Source organism: Rhinatrema bivittatum, chromosome 9 (genome assembly GCF_901001135.1).
Source record: "Rhinatrema bivittatum chromosome 9, aRhiBiv1.1, whole genome shotgun sequence".
NCBI lineage: Eukaryota > Metazoa > Chordata > Amphibia > Gymnophiona > Rhinatrematidae > Rhinatrema > Rhinatrema bivittatum.
Genome location: NC_042623.1, coordinates 162,074,672 through 162,089,753, shown reverse-complemented (window position 1 = coordinate 162,089,753; position 15,082 = coordinate 162,074,672). Strand labels below are relative to the sequence as shown.

General features: G+C 46.7%; 1 protein-coding gene across 2 annotated transcripts in view; it reads right to left on the bottom strand.

Moving 5' to 3' along the window:
* The window catches only part of LIMS2 (LIM zinc finger domain containing 2), a 101,793-nt gene that overhangs the window by 27,376 nt on the left and 59,335 nt on the right, over positions 1-15,082 (bottom strand). For both annotated transcript variants that reach the window (XM_029615805.1, XM_029615804.1), the window contains exons 5-6: positions 7,544-7,693; positions 5,199-5,349 (exon numbers count right to left, since the gene is read on the bottom strand). In XM_029615805.1, coding sequence (XP_029471665.1) covers positions 5,199-5,349; positions 7,544-7,693 — 301 coding nt within the window. The remainder of the gene's footprint in view (positions 1-5,198; positions 5,350-7,543; positions 7,694-15,082) is intronic.

Sequence of the window (15,082 nt, the reverse complement as noted above, 5' to 3'; positions counted from 1 at the left end):
CTTGGGGCCTGTTATGGAAAACATTCAGTCTCTTATTTGCATTGTAGGCACAGTTAATAGTCCTTTATTTTGCGATCTTAGTGCTCTCTGTGATGTCTATGGTTGGAGATTCACACCTATTAAGCAGGGGTTTCTGTCACCGATGATGTTAAACATTAGTGTTAGTACTTTATAATGCATTCTGGATTGTACTGGCAGCCAGTGCAGAGCTATCAGCGAGGGGGCAATGTGGTAAAAATTTCCTTGCCCCTAATCGAAGCCTTGCAGAGGCATTTTGTAGTAACTGTAGTGATTTTAGAAGACCAGAGGATAGGCCTAGTAATAGGGAGTTGCAGTAATCTATATTTGAGAAAATTAGTGCTTACAAAACAGTGCGGAAGTCCTGGAATGTTAGTAATGGTTTCAACCGATGTAATATTTGCAGCTTGGAGTATCCTGTTTTCATTAATTTGTTTATGTGCCTTTTCATTGTGATGTTCTTATCAATCTGCATTCCTAGGTCTCGTACTTGTTCAGAGGGTGTAATCTGAAAATTACCCAGGTCTAGGGATGGCGGTTTAACTGTGGAGGAGATTCTCCTTAGCCATGCGACTTCAGTTTTATTTGTGTTTGGTGTTAGTTTAAGCTGTGTCAGTTCTTGTTGTATTGCCTTCATGTACGTTGACAGTGTTAAGGCTGTATTTTCAATTGATTTGGCAAAAGGAATGTAGAACTGTATGTCATCAGTGTATAAGAAGAGGTTGATTCCTAGATTTGCTAGCCGAATACACAAAGGAAGCGTATAAATGTTGAAAATTACTGCTGATAGAGCTGAACCCTGGGGGACACCTGTCTGCTTAAAGGCAGTGGTAAAGAGGCCACTTAATAGCATGGAGAAAGAAAGAGAAGGAGAAACAGATTAAGACTGTTGGATTCTATAAAGAGAGAAATGCACAGGCTCTAGGAAAATAGGGATCTCATTGGAAAAGGAAAGGAGTAAGTTAAAGGATTTGAAGGTGGAATCTAGTCATTATCAAAGTTAGTGACCAAGCAAATGTTTTGAATTTGGGAATAAGACCTCCAAATTGCTGACCCAAAACTTAAAAAAGAAAATTGCGCAATCTCAAATTACACAGATTAGAGATGGGGATGGTAAAGTGCTATATGACCCTGACGGGCCAATATAATAAAACCCACACTAAAATCTGAGTTAGATTTTAGCGGTTTTATTTAATGTGAGTGTTAATAACCACAGTCTCCACAGGATGCAGTAACCATTTAATATTGATTTATTCATTCCTTCACTGTCTGCTGATTGGTCCCTTCACTGTCACATGTCAGTGAAAAAAAGCAATCCTCTTTCAGGCTGCTCTTACAGAATGTGTCACATGTGTCAGTGAAAGGACCAATCAGCTGTCAATTGCTTTTAATTGCTTGTAACATTTCATACTCAGAAATGTCCTTATCAATCCTTTTTGCTGGGATTGACTTAGCACAGGCCCATCAACTGAGTAAATTTCTGAGTATGAAATTTTACAAGCAATTAAAACATTGAAGACAGATAAGGCACAGAGGAAGGATGGATATTCACGTCGGGGCTTTGCTGGCTCATCCCCTGGAGGCTATGTATAACGAATTGCTTCAAGGAGATGGACTAGCGCCTTCTATGAAGATGGCCTGCAGTGCTTCTACCAAAAGAGGGGAAAGATAGAACGATTTGTCGATCTTATAGGCCCATTTCATTACTGAAAGTAGAAATAAAACCTGTGGCAAAAATTTCAGCTAATAGATTGACGGGAGTAATCACTGAGCTTGTTCATGAAAATCAATTGGGAATTATCCCAGGTATAGTTACAGTGGATATTAGGTGGGTGCTTAATCTAATTTGGGCTGCTCAAAAAGATAACTCCCTATCTTTGCTATTAGCCATGGATGTTGAAAAAAGCATTCAGTCAGGCTCATTGACCGTTTATGTTTGGGGGTCTTAAGGAAGACTGGTTTAGGTGACAGTTTCTGCATCTGGATAAGGAAGATGTACGAGGTGCCTGAGGCTCGGATACGTGTTAACGAGGTGTACTTGGGAAAACCTTTTGTTTGGGCAGAAGTACAAGGCAAGGATGTCCCCTCTCCCTGTTATTTTTTGTGTTGGCAATGGAACCTTTTACTGCACTCATCACTCTGTAAATAATTGTTACGCTTATCTAGTTACTGCCTTCCTCCTCCCAGTTCCTTCACCCCTGTTCATTGTAACTTTTTGACTTCTCTATACCATGTTAATAGGTAGTTAGGCTACAACCCCGGTTACTTGTAAACCGACATGATATGATCTGTATCATGAATGCCGGTATAAAAAAGCACTAAATAAATAAATAAAACAAGGATAGAAGGAGATGTGGAGGTAACAGGGATTAAAGTGGGGACCAAGGCATTTAAGATCTCTTTATATTCTGATGATGTGCTTTTTCCCCCCCATTTCGAATCCTCTGATTTCCTTACCAGCTTTGTTGGAGGCATTTAAGTGGTATGGCGAAGTAGCAGGCTTTAAAGTAATAGCAAATCTGAATATTAATATCTCCAAACAAAGTAAGAAACACTTGCAAGGGGTGTTTCCCTTTCAATGGACAGAGAAATCTTTGGGATAGTTACGGGTTAATATCACTGTTAACAGGAATCGGTTCGTGGCGGCGAAATATTCTTCATTGGTGCGCAAAATCAGTACAGATATACTGGTGTGGAGACAAATGAATCAATATTTGATAGCGGTGATTAAAATGAATGTTTTACCCTGGCTTTATTATCATTTTCAAACCCTACCTTTTGAGATCCAATAAACTATGTAAAACAAAATTCAAAAGAAATGTTTAAAATTTAATTTGAAGACCGAGATCTCCAAGAGTCAATGTAAGTTAATCTTTTCCTGGACATTACATGCAACTAATACATAGATGGACAGATTTAGTAAATATGTTGTATTAGTAATATCGTAATTTATGTTACAATCCGTCTGATAATAATTAAGAATGTTGAATAATTGAAATGGCATAAATAAAAAATAAAATAAAAAATAAAAAAAGGGAGATACTGTATTGGCCCAAGGGACTGGGCGGTGCTAGGTGTGCCGCAGGTGGTAAAATGTTACAGGGCTTCTCGATTTAGATTGCCCGAAGTATGAGATGAAGCTTTCTTGGGAAATATTTCAGTTTGGTTATTGCCCATGTGTGGTGAAAGGGGATTAGGTGCCCAGGGTTCTACCTAATCCTTACTTGAGACAAACCTTTAACCTTTGGGATTCACAATACAAATCTATGGTCTCTTGGGGGAGATGCTCTCTGTTGACACTTATTCGATATAATAGGGAGTTCCCTCTGGGTTTGGAGGTGGGGGGTTTCAACGGTGGGACTCTACTGCATATCAACTTTGTGATCGAGGGGGCGATGAAAAGCTTTGCAGAAGTAAAAGGACAAATATTCTTTTCTGAATGCAAATTTAGTTTTGCCTTTTTTCAAATTAGACACTATTTTGCGCATGGGATTGGCAAGATCTATTTGGGGGCTATTTGTACCATTTTTGAATTCATATACTCTGACTTTTAAGGGTCTTATATCAAAATGTTATAAATGTTTTATATATTATCCTCTGAGTAAACTCAAGCATGAACAGGCCGGGGAACGAGATTTCAATTGCTTCATAGATGTAGATGGCTGGGAAGACATACGTCTTTATGTCGCCAAAAGGCTGAGCGCTGAAGGAGCCAGAGACCCATAGGGAGTGAGGGAACCAGGACCCTCTGGCTTTCACCCCCATCTGACAAGGGCTGAACCAAACCAGGGATCTCCAACCCCCTGCTTGCCCTGCTCTACCCGAGGGATGGCTCACAAAGGAATCTAACACCTCGGGGAGCTGAATTCTCCTTATAATTTTTTTTTTTTAAACTCCAGGCTGCAGGTTTGCACCTTTACCATCTGCTGGAGACAGAGAAATACTGAGGGACTGCAGGTGGCACTCTCAGTTATGTAGCAGTGCCTCAAAGTTTTGTTATCTGCCTCCATCTGGTAGGGATGCATAAACCCGCTTGTCTAGTCTGATCTGGGGTATGAACAGGAAACACCTTTATGTCACCAAATCTTCTATCTCTGTGCAGCCTGCAGAAAATACCTTTAAAAAGTTAACTATATGTCCCGGCTGGACGTAAGTAATCCCCAGGGGAGAAGCAGCACAGTACTCAGGAACCAGGCAGTGCAGGGTTGTCTGTTTGATCAGCCACCTCCCCATGCGGTTGAGCCCACAGGTTCTGGTGGTCAGCAGGACTTAACTGGAGATGCACTTCAGACAGGGATACAGGAGGACACTGATTAAGGCAGAGCTGGCTGAAGGGTACAGAAAGACAAGGAACAAAGAATGCACCAAAAGGACAGACAAACAAGTAAGCAAGACCAGAACAAGACTAAACAAAGCACAGGGCAAGAGACAAGGACAGGACTGAGCTGAAAACAGACTACAAGGCCAGGCAGGGACCAGACAAACAGGACACCAGAAGGTCAGTACTAAAGCCAAACAAGCAGGACACAACACAAATACAAGGAACAAGAAGGACGTCCAGCCGGGCGCTCAAGGCAGCGGGTCTGGAGGAGAACAATCCACTTTCCTGGTGGAATGACATTTGAAATGACAGGTACCCGCGCACCCAGGATACCGTATAGGTGCTGTATACCGCTCCATACAGTAAAATGGATTGCACATGCCTACCGCTTCATGGACGCGCTTTGGACGCTGCTTGCATTTGCGTCTCATTTGAATACTGTATCGAGCGGTATGTGAACCAAATTGTGCGCGCGGCAAACGAGGGTGCGCCCGGCACTGCCGCACTCTTTCTTACGCGTCCTTACTGTATCGGCCTGCTAGTTATCCATCTAAATGGCTTTTAAATATTTACCTCTCAGTTTTTACTATATGGCAATCATTTGAACAATGGAAAAGCTCGCAGAAATGGAATGCTTGAAGGGTGGGCAGTGGGTCATTCAGTTGAGTTTCTCCTTTTTATCTTAAACAATATTGCTCTTCTCTATACAGTATCATTGATGCTGTGTTGGATGGAATTGAGCAAGATATGTATTGGAGGGAATAGTATTCTAATAAAAATCTAAATTGAAAAAAAAAAAAAAAAAAAGGACCATAGATCTTTCAGCTGAGGTGTGGCCACACATGCTCTGACATCTCACCTCCACATGCCACTGCTTGCCCAGGGCATTCACCACACGTCCTTCTATGGGCCTGCGACAGGCACCACAGATGGGAATACCCATCTTGTCATGACAAGGCAGGCAGTACAGCTCGCCCTTCAGCTCCCGGGCCTCGGCAGTCAGTTCCTTCCTGCAAAAAAAAATCATAGCAGTAATTTGGACGTAATACTGCTGCTCTACACCCAACATCCACACTGGGGGATTAACCGTTCTAAAACGCAAGCGCCACACACGCATCCAAATCTAGGAAGATGCTTGCATGTAGCCTCAATGTGCGCCATCCATTTCAGGAAGCCTCCCTCAACTCGCGAGCATAAACTGCATGCTCAGCACAGAGCCACTTACAGAGTTACACAGACCGAGAGAAAGGGAAAAGTTTGAAATCATTGATACTCAGAGGCATTTCCACCAACCCTAGAAAGAATGCATGTGTAGAAAGTGGTGTGATCAGCAAATGAAATGTACAGTGTGCAGTTTATGTAAGCCAGGATCCTCCATGTCCCCGAAAATTTAGCACGGCAAACGGGTGACACAGAATAAACCGCTCAGATAGGCAATAAACCAGCCACTCCAAAACATGTCCGCAAATATTGTAAGATATATAATTTGGTGTGCTTTGGAGTGAATGGCTGATTGGATATTTAAGATTATAGGAAGTGCTGTGCTGTGTCAGACCAATGGTGCATGAAGCTCAGTATTCAGTCTCTGACAATGGTGATTTTGGGTTACCTGCAAGTATCTGGCAAATCCTAATAGGGAGATACCTTCCCTGTTGCTTCACTTTCAGAAGTAAGAGGTGGTGATTCCCACATCTGTTAATGGAGCTGTCCTCCAGAAACCTGCACAAACCGTTCCTAAACCCAGCTGTAAATATTATTAACCTGGCTCACATCTTCTGTCAACAAAATTTCACAGCTTCATTTGGGTGTTGACTGAAAAACAACACGTTCTTAAATTTGTCTTAAATCTGCCACCGGTTAAGTTTCGTGGAGTGTCATTTGAAAAGGGTAAATATCCATTCCACACCACTCACGATTTATAAACCTCTCTCATATCCATATCCGAGCTACATCTGGCATTAAGGGGATTGTTGCTTTCCCTAGAAGCACCCAGAGTTCAAAGATCAATTGGGTTGTCCATCTGCTGGGGGGGGGGGGGGGGAACCCAGGAGTCTGGACTGATCCGGGTACGTACAGGTAATTGGGTTTACAGCTCTTGGCACCATCATAATTTTAATTATGGATAACACGAGTTCTCATAATAATGTAATACAAATGGAGTTATCTCAGCTCTAGATTATACAGAAGACTTTTGTCTAACTCAGGACTTGCTCAGCAAGGAGATCACTTTGGCCTCTCCCTAATGAGCTGCTCATTCTTCCCTAGGAGTTCTTGTATAACATGGGGAGTAGGAGCTGACAAATTGTTTTAAGGACAACAAAACATCTCTAGACCTTTTACTCTGTAGTCTTATTTATGAACACGTGCAAGAGGGAGAAGAAGCAAAATATTTACTAGAACTAAAAGATTTCTCCCGCTATCTGTCCGGCTGTGAGGCGGTGTCTGTGCTGGAGGCAAGAAGCCGGCACGTACTCACTTAAGGGGCGAATCTTAAAAGCCCTACTCGCGCCAAAGCCAGGGGATATGCGCAGAAGTCAGGCCGGTGAGCGTCACGCAGATTTTAAAAAGCAGGCGAGTACGCGCATATCTCCTGATAACGCGCACAGATATGTTTTTGCAGAAAAGGGGCGGGGCGTGGTGTGGTCTGGGGGGGGGAGAATAAGCGTTCCTAGATTTTTTTCAATGAAATCTGCATGCAAGTATTTACGCACGCGAGTAACTTTACTTCTGCTATGGATAGCGTGAAAATCCAGGAAAAGAAATTAGGCTAATCAGTGGGGTTTTAAGGGTAGGGGCTAACAGGGTAAAAGGGAGGTTAATTAACTGGAGGGGGTTAGGAAGTCTTATCCTTTACCTGGGCGAACTGGGAATGAACTGGGAAAACTGGTAATTACGTCAGCTTGTGTGTCTGCTTCCAGGTACAGGAGACGCTGCGCACACACGCATGCACCTATATAAAATTGTGCTCAAAAGTACGCACTTACAGCCTATTTTATACCATTGCGCGCATATACGCGTGATTGTTAAAATATGGCCACGTCCTTTGGCGCGAGCCGGCATGCGCGCGTACATGTGTGCCCGCACGGCTGTTTCAAAGTTGCCGTCCCTGGATGCAGCTGTGCCGCAGGCAAGCAGCAGGCTGAGTGCAGCTGAGAAGGGGTATCTGTGCCCCTGTGAAAGGGTGGCTGTGCCACAGGCACTTACGCACAGTGGGTGCAGTTGAAATGATCTGGATGGAATGCATCGTTTCGAAACATCAAGGGCTGCTCGTCGATAATGAGGTGACATTTCTGGCAGATATATTTGCCCAGACCTTTTGCCTTCTCTCGGTTGTGGCAAGGCCGACACAGGTGCCTAGAAAGATGAGAGAAACAACATCATTGGCTTTTTCTCACAAACAATGAGGAGACCTACACAGCATGAGGTCCATATTCAGTCACTGTCCGGATAGCAAAGATAGCCGGATAAACGTATCTGGCTAATTTTGGAGGTAAATTCAGTAGTGCAGTTAGCCAGCTAACTTTATCCGGCTAACTTTAGGACAGCTCTTTGGCCCGACCAGAGTTAACCGGCTAAGTCTTTAAATATCAGAGTTAGCTGCATAACTTTGTTGGCCGACTCAGCTCCTCCCAGCTGTGCTCCTAAGTGCCCAAATCTTCATTTAGCCGGATAACGTCCGCTACAGCAGCATTATAATAGTCTCAGTTGTATTCTCGATTCTCTCTCATGCAATCCTAACATTCTATTTGTTTTTTTGGCTGCTGCTGCACACTGAGCTGAGGAATTCAATATACTATCCACAATGATTCCAAGGTTTGTTTCTTGAATGGTAATTCCTAATGTGGAAAGGAAAATTGGTTCTTACCTGCTAATTTTCGTTCCTGTAATACAACAGATCAGTCCAGACAAGTGGGTTGTATTCATCCCTACCAGCAGATGGAGGTAGAGAACAAAACTTTGAGGACTGCCATATATTCGAGAGTGCCACCTGCAATCCTGTACCCAAGCCAAGATAACTTAACAACCAGGCGAACTAAGCCCCTGGGATGGATACCCCTGAACTGGATAGACAAATAAACATTGCAACTCTAGAACATGTCAACAATCTCAATAAATGTTTTTTTTTTAAGCCTTTCTTTGTATGAGCCCGCAGGCCCAGCAGCAGAACAAGCAGGTGGGCCTCTGGACTGATCTGTGGTATTACAGGAACAAAAATTAGCAGGTAAGAACCAATTTTCCTTTCCTGAACATACCCAGATCAGTCCAGACAAGTGGGATGTACCAAAGCCCCCTATACCGGGCGGGAACCTGAAAGACCTGCTCTCAGCACACTCTCACCAAAAGGAGTCGCCTCTGGGGCACGCACATCCAAACGGTAATGCTTAGTGAAAGTGTGAAGCGATGACCAAACTGCGGCCCTACATATCTCCTGAGGAGACACCAGTTGATGCCGCCTGAGCACGAATAGAATGGGTCTTAAGCCCCACCGGCACAACACAGCCCATGGAAACATAGGCAGTGGAAATATTCTTTCAACCAGCGAATTAAGGAGGCCTTAGACGCCTTCTCTCCCTTTTTGTCCCCCCGAAGAGCACAAATAAATGATCAGAGCGACGGAAGGAGTTGGTGACCTTCAAGTAGCGCAACAAAGTCCGCACATCCAAAAGATGGAGATCCCTGCCCAGGGAAAGATCCCGCACCCAGTCTGGGAAACCTGGCAACTCCACCATCTGGTTCCCATGAAAAGCAGAAACCACCTTAGGCAAGAATGAAGGCAACGTTCGTAAAGACAACTGGTATGGCAAGATCTGGCGAAACAGATCGCGGCAAGAAAGAGCCTGCAACTCCGAAATCCTCCTAGCTGAACAAATGGCTACCAAAAAGACAGTCTTTAAGGTAATGACTTTTAAAGATGCTCGCCCCAGTGGTTCAAAAGGATCCTCGCTGAGGACCCACAACACCAAATTGAGACTCCATTCTGGACACACGTTGCGAAGAGGTGGACGGAGATGCTTAACTCCCCTCAGAAAACGCACCACATCCAGATGGGAAGCCAAGGCCTTGCCTTGTACCTTCCCCCTGAGACAACCTAAGGCCGAAACCTGGACCCCAAGCAAACTAGGAGCCAATCCTTTGGACAGGCCCTGCTGCAGAAAGGACAAAATGTGCAGCACGGAAACCATCAGAGGATCCAACCCATGTTGTCCACACCAGGTCCTCAAACACTTTCCATACTCTGGAATAGGCCAGGGAGGTAGCCGGACACCTAGCCTGAAGAAGGGTAGCAATTACCGGTTCTGAATACTCCTTCAAACTCAATCACCACCTCTCAAAAGCCAGGCCGCAAGACAGAAGCGATGCGCCTGATCCGAAAATATGGGATCTTGACGTAGCAGACCCTGCAAGTGGGCTAGACGTAGGGGCCCGTCCACTGCCAGAGGAACCAGATCTGCGAACCATGGACATCTTGGCCACTCCAGCGCAACTAGCACCACAGAACCTGGATGAGCCTCTATTCTCCTGAGTACCCGCGCTATTAGGGGCCACGGAGGAAAGACATACAAAAGGATTCCGGACGGCCACGGACATACGAGAGCATTGAGGCCCACTGCCCCTGACTCCCTCCGGCGGCTGAAAAATTTCTCCGTCTTGGCGTTGAGACTCGTCGCCATGAGGTCCAGCTGAGAAGTCCCCCAACGGGCGCAGAGGAGAGCCCAGGCTTCCATGGACAGTTCCCACTCCCCTGGATCCAACTGCTGACGGCTGAGATAATCCGCTTGGATGTTGTCCACTCCTGTGACGTGAGAAGCAGCGATCCCTTGGAGATGGAGCTCTGCCCACATGAACAATAGCTAAGCCTCCCGAACCACGGATGGACTATTGGTTCCCCCCTGGCGGTTGATGTAGGCCACCATCGTTGCGTTGTCCGAGAACGCACCATGCAGTCACGGACTAAGGGGAGAAACACAAGAAGGGCCATGCGACCTGCCCTTGTCTCCAACCGATTGATGGACCACGACTGTTCTGACACTGACCATAAACCCTGTGCAGAACTGCCCAGGCACACCGCACCCCAGCCCCGAAGACTGGCATCCATAGTAATCACCATCCAATCTGGGACTTCGAGGGGCATCCCCTTCTCCAGATTGCTCCTTGTCATCCACCAGTCCAGACTGGATCTGGCCTCCACCAGAAGGGGCAGAGTCAGAAAATACTGCTCTGATAGGGGGCTCCAGTGGGACAACAATGCTCTCTGTAGGGGGCGCATGTGAGCGAATGCCCAAGGTACCAGTTCCAAAGTTGACGCCATCGATCCCAGGACCTGTAAATAATCCCAGACTTTGGAGATCTGCAGTCGAAGCAAGCGAGCTATCTGAGCCTGAATCTTGACCACCCTGTCGGAAGTGAGAAACACTCTGCCCTGCTGAGTGTCGAATCGGGCGCCCAAGTACTCCAGGGGACTGGGAAGGCACAAGGTGACTCTTTGGTAGATTGATGATCCAGCCCAACGATTCCAGGAGAGATCTCACCCGGAGTACTAACTGCGTACACTCCTCCTGTGACTCACACTCCTCCTGTGACTTTGCTCTGATCAGCCAGTCATCCAGATAGGGGTGCACCAAGCCCCCTCCTGTCTCAGGGCTGCCGCCATCACTACCATCACCTTCGAGAAGGTCCGAGGAGCCGTGGCAAGGCCAAAGGGCAGGGCCCAAAACTGAAAATGCTGGCCCAGCACCTTGAACCTTAGAAAACTCTGGTGGTCCTGTCAAATGGGAATGTGCAGATAGGCCTCGGTGAGATCCAGGGACACCAAAAATTCTCCTTTTCTGACCGCCGCAATCATGGTAAGTAATGTCTCCATCCAGAATCATGGTACTTTCGAACTCTGATTGACCTATTGGAGATCCAGGATGGGACGAAAGGTGCCCTCTTTCTTAGGGACCACGAAATAAACACAGTACCTTCCTCGCCCCTGTTTAGAAACTGGCACCGGGACTACCGCCTCTAGGCTTAACAACCTTTGAAGAGTCTCCTGTACTGCCTCTTGCTTGCTTTGGGAAAGACAGCTAGACTCCAGAAACACTGACTGGAGAGGAAGAGAAAACTCTAAGCCGTAACCTTTCCTGATGACTTCCAGCACCCACTGGTCTGAAGTTATCTTGGTCCACTCCTCGTAAAAACGGGTCATCCTGCCTCCGATTGCCAATGACAAGGAATAGACCTGCATGACTTCATTGGGAGGATTTAACTCCGCCTGCTCCCTGAGCCGGTCCACCTCTTGCAGCTCTTCCGGAGCCCCGAAAGGACTGTTGCCTACTCGATGACTACCTTGTTGCTGAGGATCCAGCTGATCTGCCAGGACAGAATGGTCGCGACTCACGAAAATGGGGGTCAAGAGGAGAAAACTTCCTAACCTCCGGCAGCCTATTTCCTCTGGTCTCCCCCAGGGATTTTATAAACTGGTCAAGGTCCTCGCCAAATAACAGCTTACCCTTAAAGGGAAGGTTACACAGCTGCGACTTAAGACGAAAGGTCCGCTGACCAGTTGCGCAGCCACAAAGCCGTCTCACTGCCACCATCGAGACCATGCCACGAGCTGTGGTCCGAACAAGGTCATATAAGACATCAGCCACATAAGCGAACCCCACCTCAAGATGGGAAACTTGGACTGGGGACAGAGTCCCAGTGGTAGATTGTTCCTGCGGCCTCTGGATCCAATACAAACAGGCTCGCTGCATCAGACTGGCACAGACCACTGCTCGAAGCCCCAGGGACGACACCTCAAAAGCCCGCTTGAGCTGCACCTCCAATTTCCGATCATGAACTTCCTTCAGAGCGGTGGTGCCGGGGACCGGAATTGTGGTCTTCTTGGTGACCGCAGATACTGCGGCATCCACCTTCGGGACCTTGAAGGAATCCAAACGTTCCTGCAACCAGGGATAAAGCTTCGACATTGCTCTTCCCACTTTCAAGCCGGAGTCCGGGGACTCCTACTCACGGCTGATCAGGTTCTGGATCTTCTTAGGAATGGGGAAAGTGCTGGGGGGTCTCCGCAGTCCATCCAACACCGGATTAACCCCTTCATTATCCAAATCCTCCAGGGAGAGCTTAACTCCCAATTCCTCCAACACCTGGGGAATAAGCGGGCGCAGCTCCTCCCTCTTGAAGAGGTGGATCACCCGCGGGTCATCGCCATCCCCTTCCAGGCCCTCAAAGGTGCCCTGATCTTCCTTAGGTTCCTCTGGGTCCTGGGGGGTGCCCCTCATCCAGGTTTGCATCCAGATCTCCCACCAGAGATAAACCCCCCTTCACCCTGAGGGTCATCCGAATCCTCAGAGTCTGAGTCCAGTCGCACTGGGCAGGTCCCCTGAGACTGGCCCCACAAGCCCATGGAACTCTTAGGGAGCCCCCTTGCCCTCTTAGCAGAGTCCGCCGAGCTATCTTTAAATTGTTGTTTTCCCGCCTTCTGAGCTAGGAAGGCCTCGTGAAGCAAGAGGACAAACTCAGGGTCCCCCGAGGGTCCTTCCGGACTTCTGGGGCCCGAACCCGCCAGGCCCTCTGCCCGAGGGCGCACTGTGGGAGAAAGGGGGAGGGGAATCCCCGGAGCCCCGGGAAAGAACCCTTTTATCCAGATCCCCTTCCATAGGGGCAGAACCGCAACCCTGCGAGGCTCTCCGAGATTTAGAGTGCTTGGAAGAAGCTCCCTCCCCCCCCCCGCTGCATAAACCGTGCAGAGGAAAAGGGAATTAAGAGAGGCGAACCTCACTCCACAGGCGACCTGTCCGTCATCGGGCCTAAAAAACAGCACGGCCCGCCTAAAATCGCGGAAAAGGGGCGCACCACGCGGCTGCTGCCGGCTCAGACGCAAGAGGGCGCACTGCCGCTGAAAAATCCCGCCAGTGTGAAAGTGCCGCCGCCGCGGGAGAAACGCACGCGCGATCACCCCGGCAGAAAAAAAACAGTAAGGAGGCACTTCCCCCAGCCGGGGACTCCCTCTTAGCACCACCGGCACCGATTCTCCCCTCCCTGCACGGCCCTATGCCTCCAGGGCCAACCCTCAACGATCCCACCGAGTAGGCCGCCTGACAGGCTGCTCAGACACTAAATCTGAGCTGCCGCTTCTGAGCCTCACAAAACCTTTTTTTTTTTTTTTAAAGACACACAGCCAAAATTCAGGACAAGCAAAGGCAATACAATTAACTGGGGGATACTTCCCTGAATCTCAACCGGCAGGCAGAGGGGCTTCGGGACCCACTGAGGGAACCAGTCCCCTCGCTGTCAGTGGTCCCGGGCTCAATCTGAGGGATGGCCCTCCACAGGAACCTGGCACCTCAGGGAGCAGAAGTCCTCCAAAAATCCTAAATAGTCAAGACTGCAGCTTTAGCACCTCTACCATCTGCTGGAGGTAGAGAAATACTGAGGGACTGCAGGTGGCACTCTCGGATATATGGCAGTGCCCAAAGGTTTGTTCTCTACCTCCATCTGCTGGTAGGGATGAATAAAACCCACTTGTCTGGACTGATCTGGGTATGTTCAGGAACCCAGCATTATGCATAGTTAAAAAAAAATTGGTTTTTTCAAAACAGCCTTTATAGTCTAAAATCTGGAGGCACATTTTATCTGTAAATTTTCAAGAGAGAACTCTGTGCGAAAACACAATTTGAAAATTCACAGGTATGCGCGAAGCTAGTGCCACCATATAGTACATCCACAAAGTTACACCTGAACGGGAGCAGCTGCAACTTTCTGCATTTCCATTTCCAGGCAGACTTTCCAAAATCAAAATTATGCAAGTAAGCATGCCCCCAGAACACCTTGCCGTGCATGTAAACATGTGCACAAAACCTCTGGGTCATTTCTAAAAGGCCATTTATGCATATAAAAACGGGGGCATTTTATGCATAAATGGCTTTGAAAATTACTCCTACTATTAGGGAAAAATAATCCTATGTGCATCAGTTTGCACTTGCCTATATTACATTCCATCTTCCCTTTAGAGATCTAGTTCCCTAGTCTTGCAAGGTCCTCCTGCAATTCCTCAGCCTTCTTTTTTTTTTTTTTTTTTTTTTTAAACTGAATACGTTTTGTGTCCTCTACAAATCTGATCACCTCACTCTTTGCTCCCTTTTCCAGATCATTAATGAATAAGTTAAACACTAGTCCTAATACCAATCAATGGATACTAGTTACCTTTTTTCACTGGGAAAACTGACCCTTTAGTACTGCTCTGTTTCCTATCCTTTAACAATTTTCCAATCCAGAGTAAGAAATTATCTCCTATCCCAGGACTTTAGTCAAAATCCTGAGGAATCTCTCATAAGGAACTTCATCAAATGCCTTCTAAAAATGCAGATATACTGCATCAACTTGCTCATACTTTACACCTTCAAAAAATGATAATAGATTAGTAAAGCATGACTTCCCTTTGCTATATCCATGCCAGCTCTTCTCCATTAAGCCAGGTTTATCCATATTTTTTTTTTGTATTTATTTAGACAACTTATATGCCACCTATTCATGGCTATAGGCGGCTTACATATGCCTAGTAATTCTTTTCTTAACAGTTTCCACCATTTTATCCAGCACAGACGTCAGGTTCACTGGTCTGTAGCTTCTCAAATTACTCCAGGAGCCCTCTTTTAAAAAACGGAAGACACAACCATCAAGACGACCAGAGCAAGAAACAGGAGAGAATAAGCAGAGCCTCATCCTGGTGAGCTGCAGCCCTAGGAGGGCTTATCT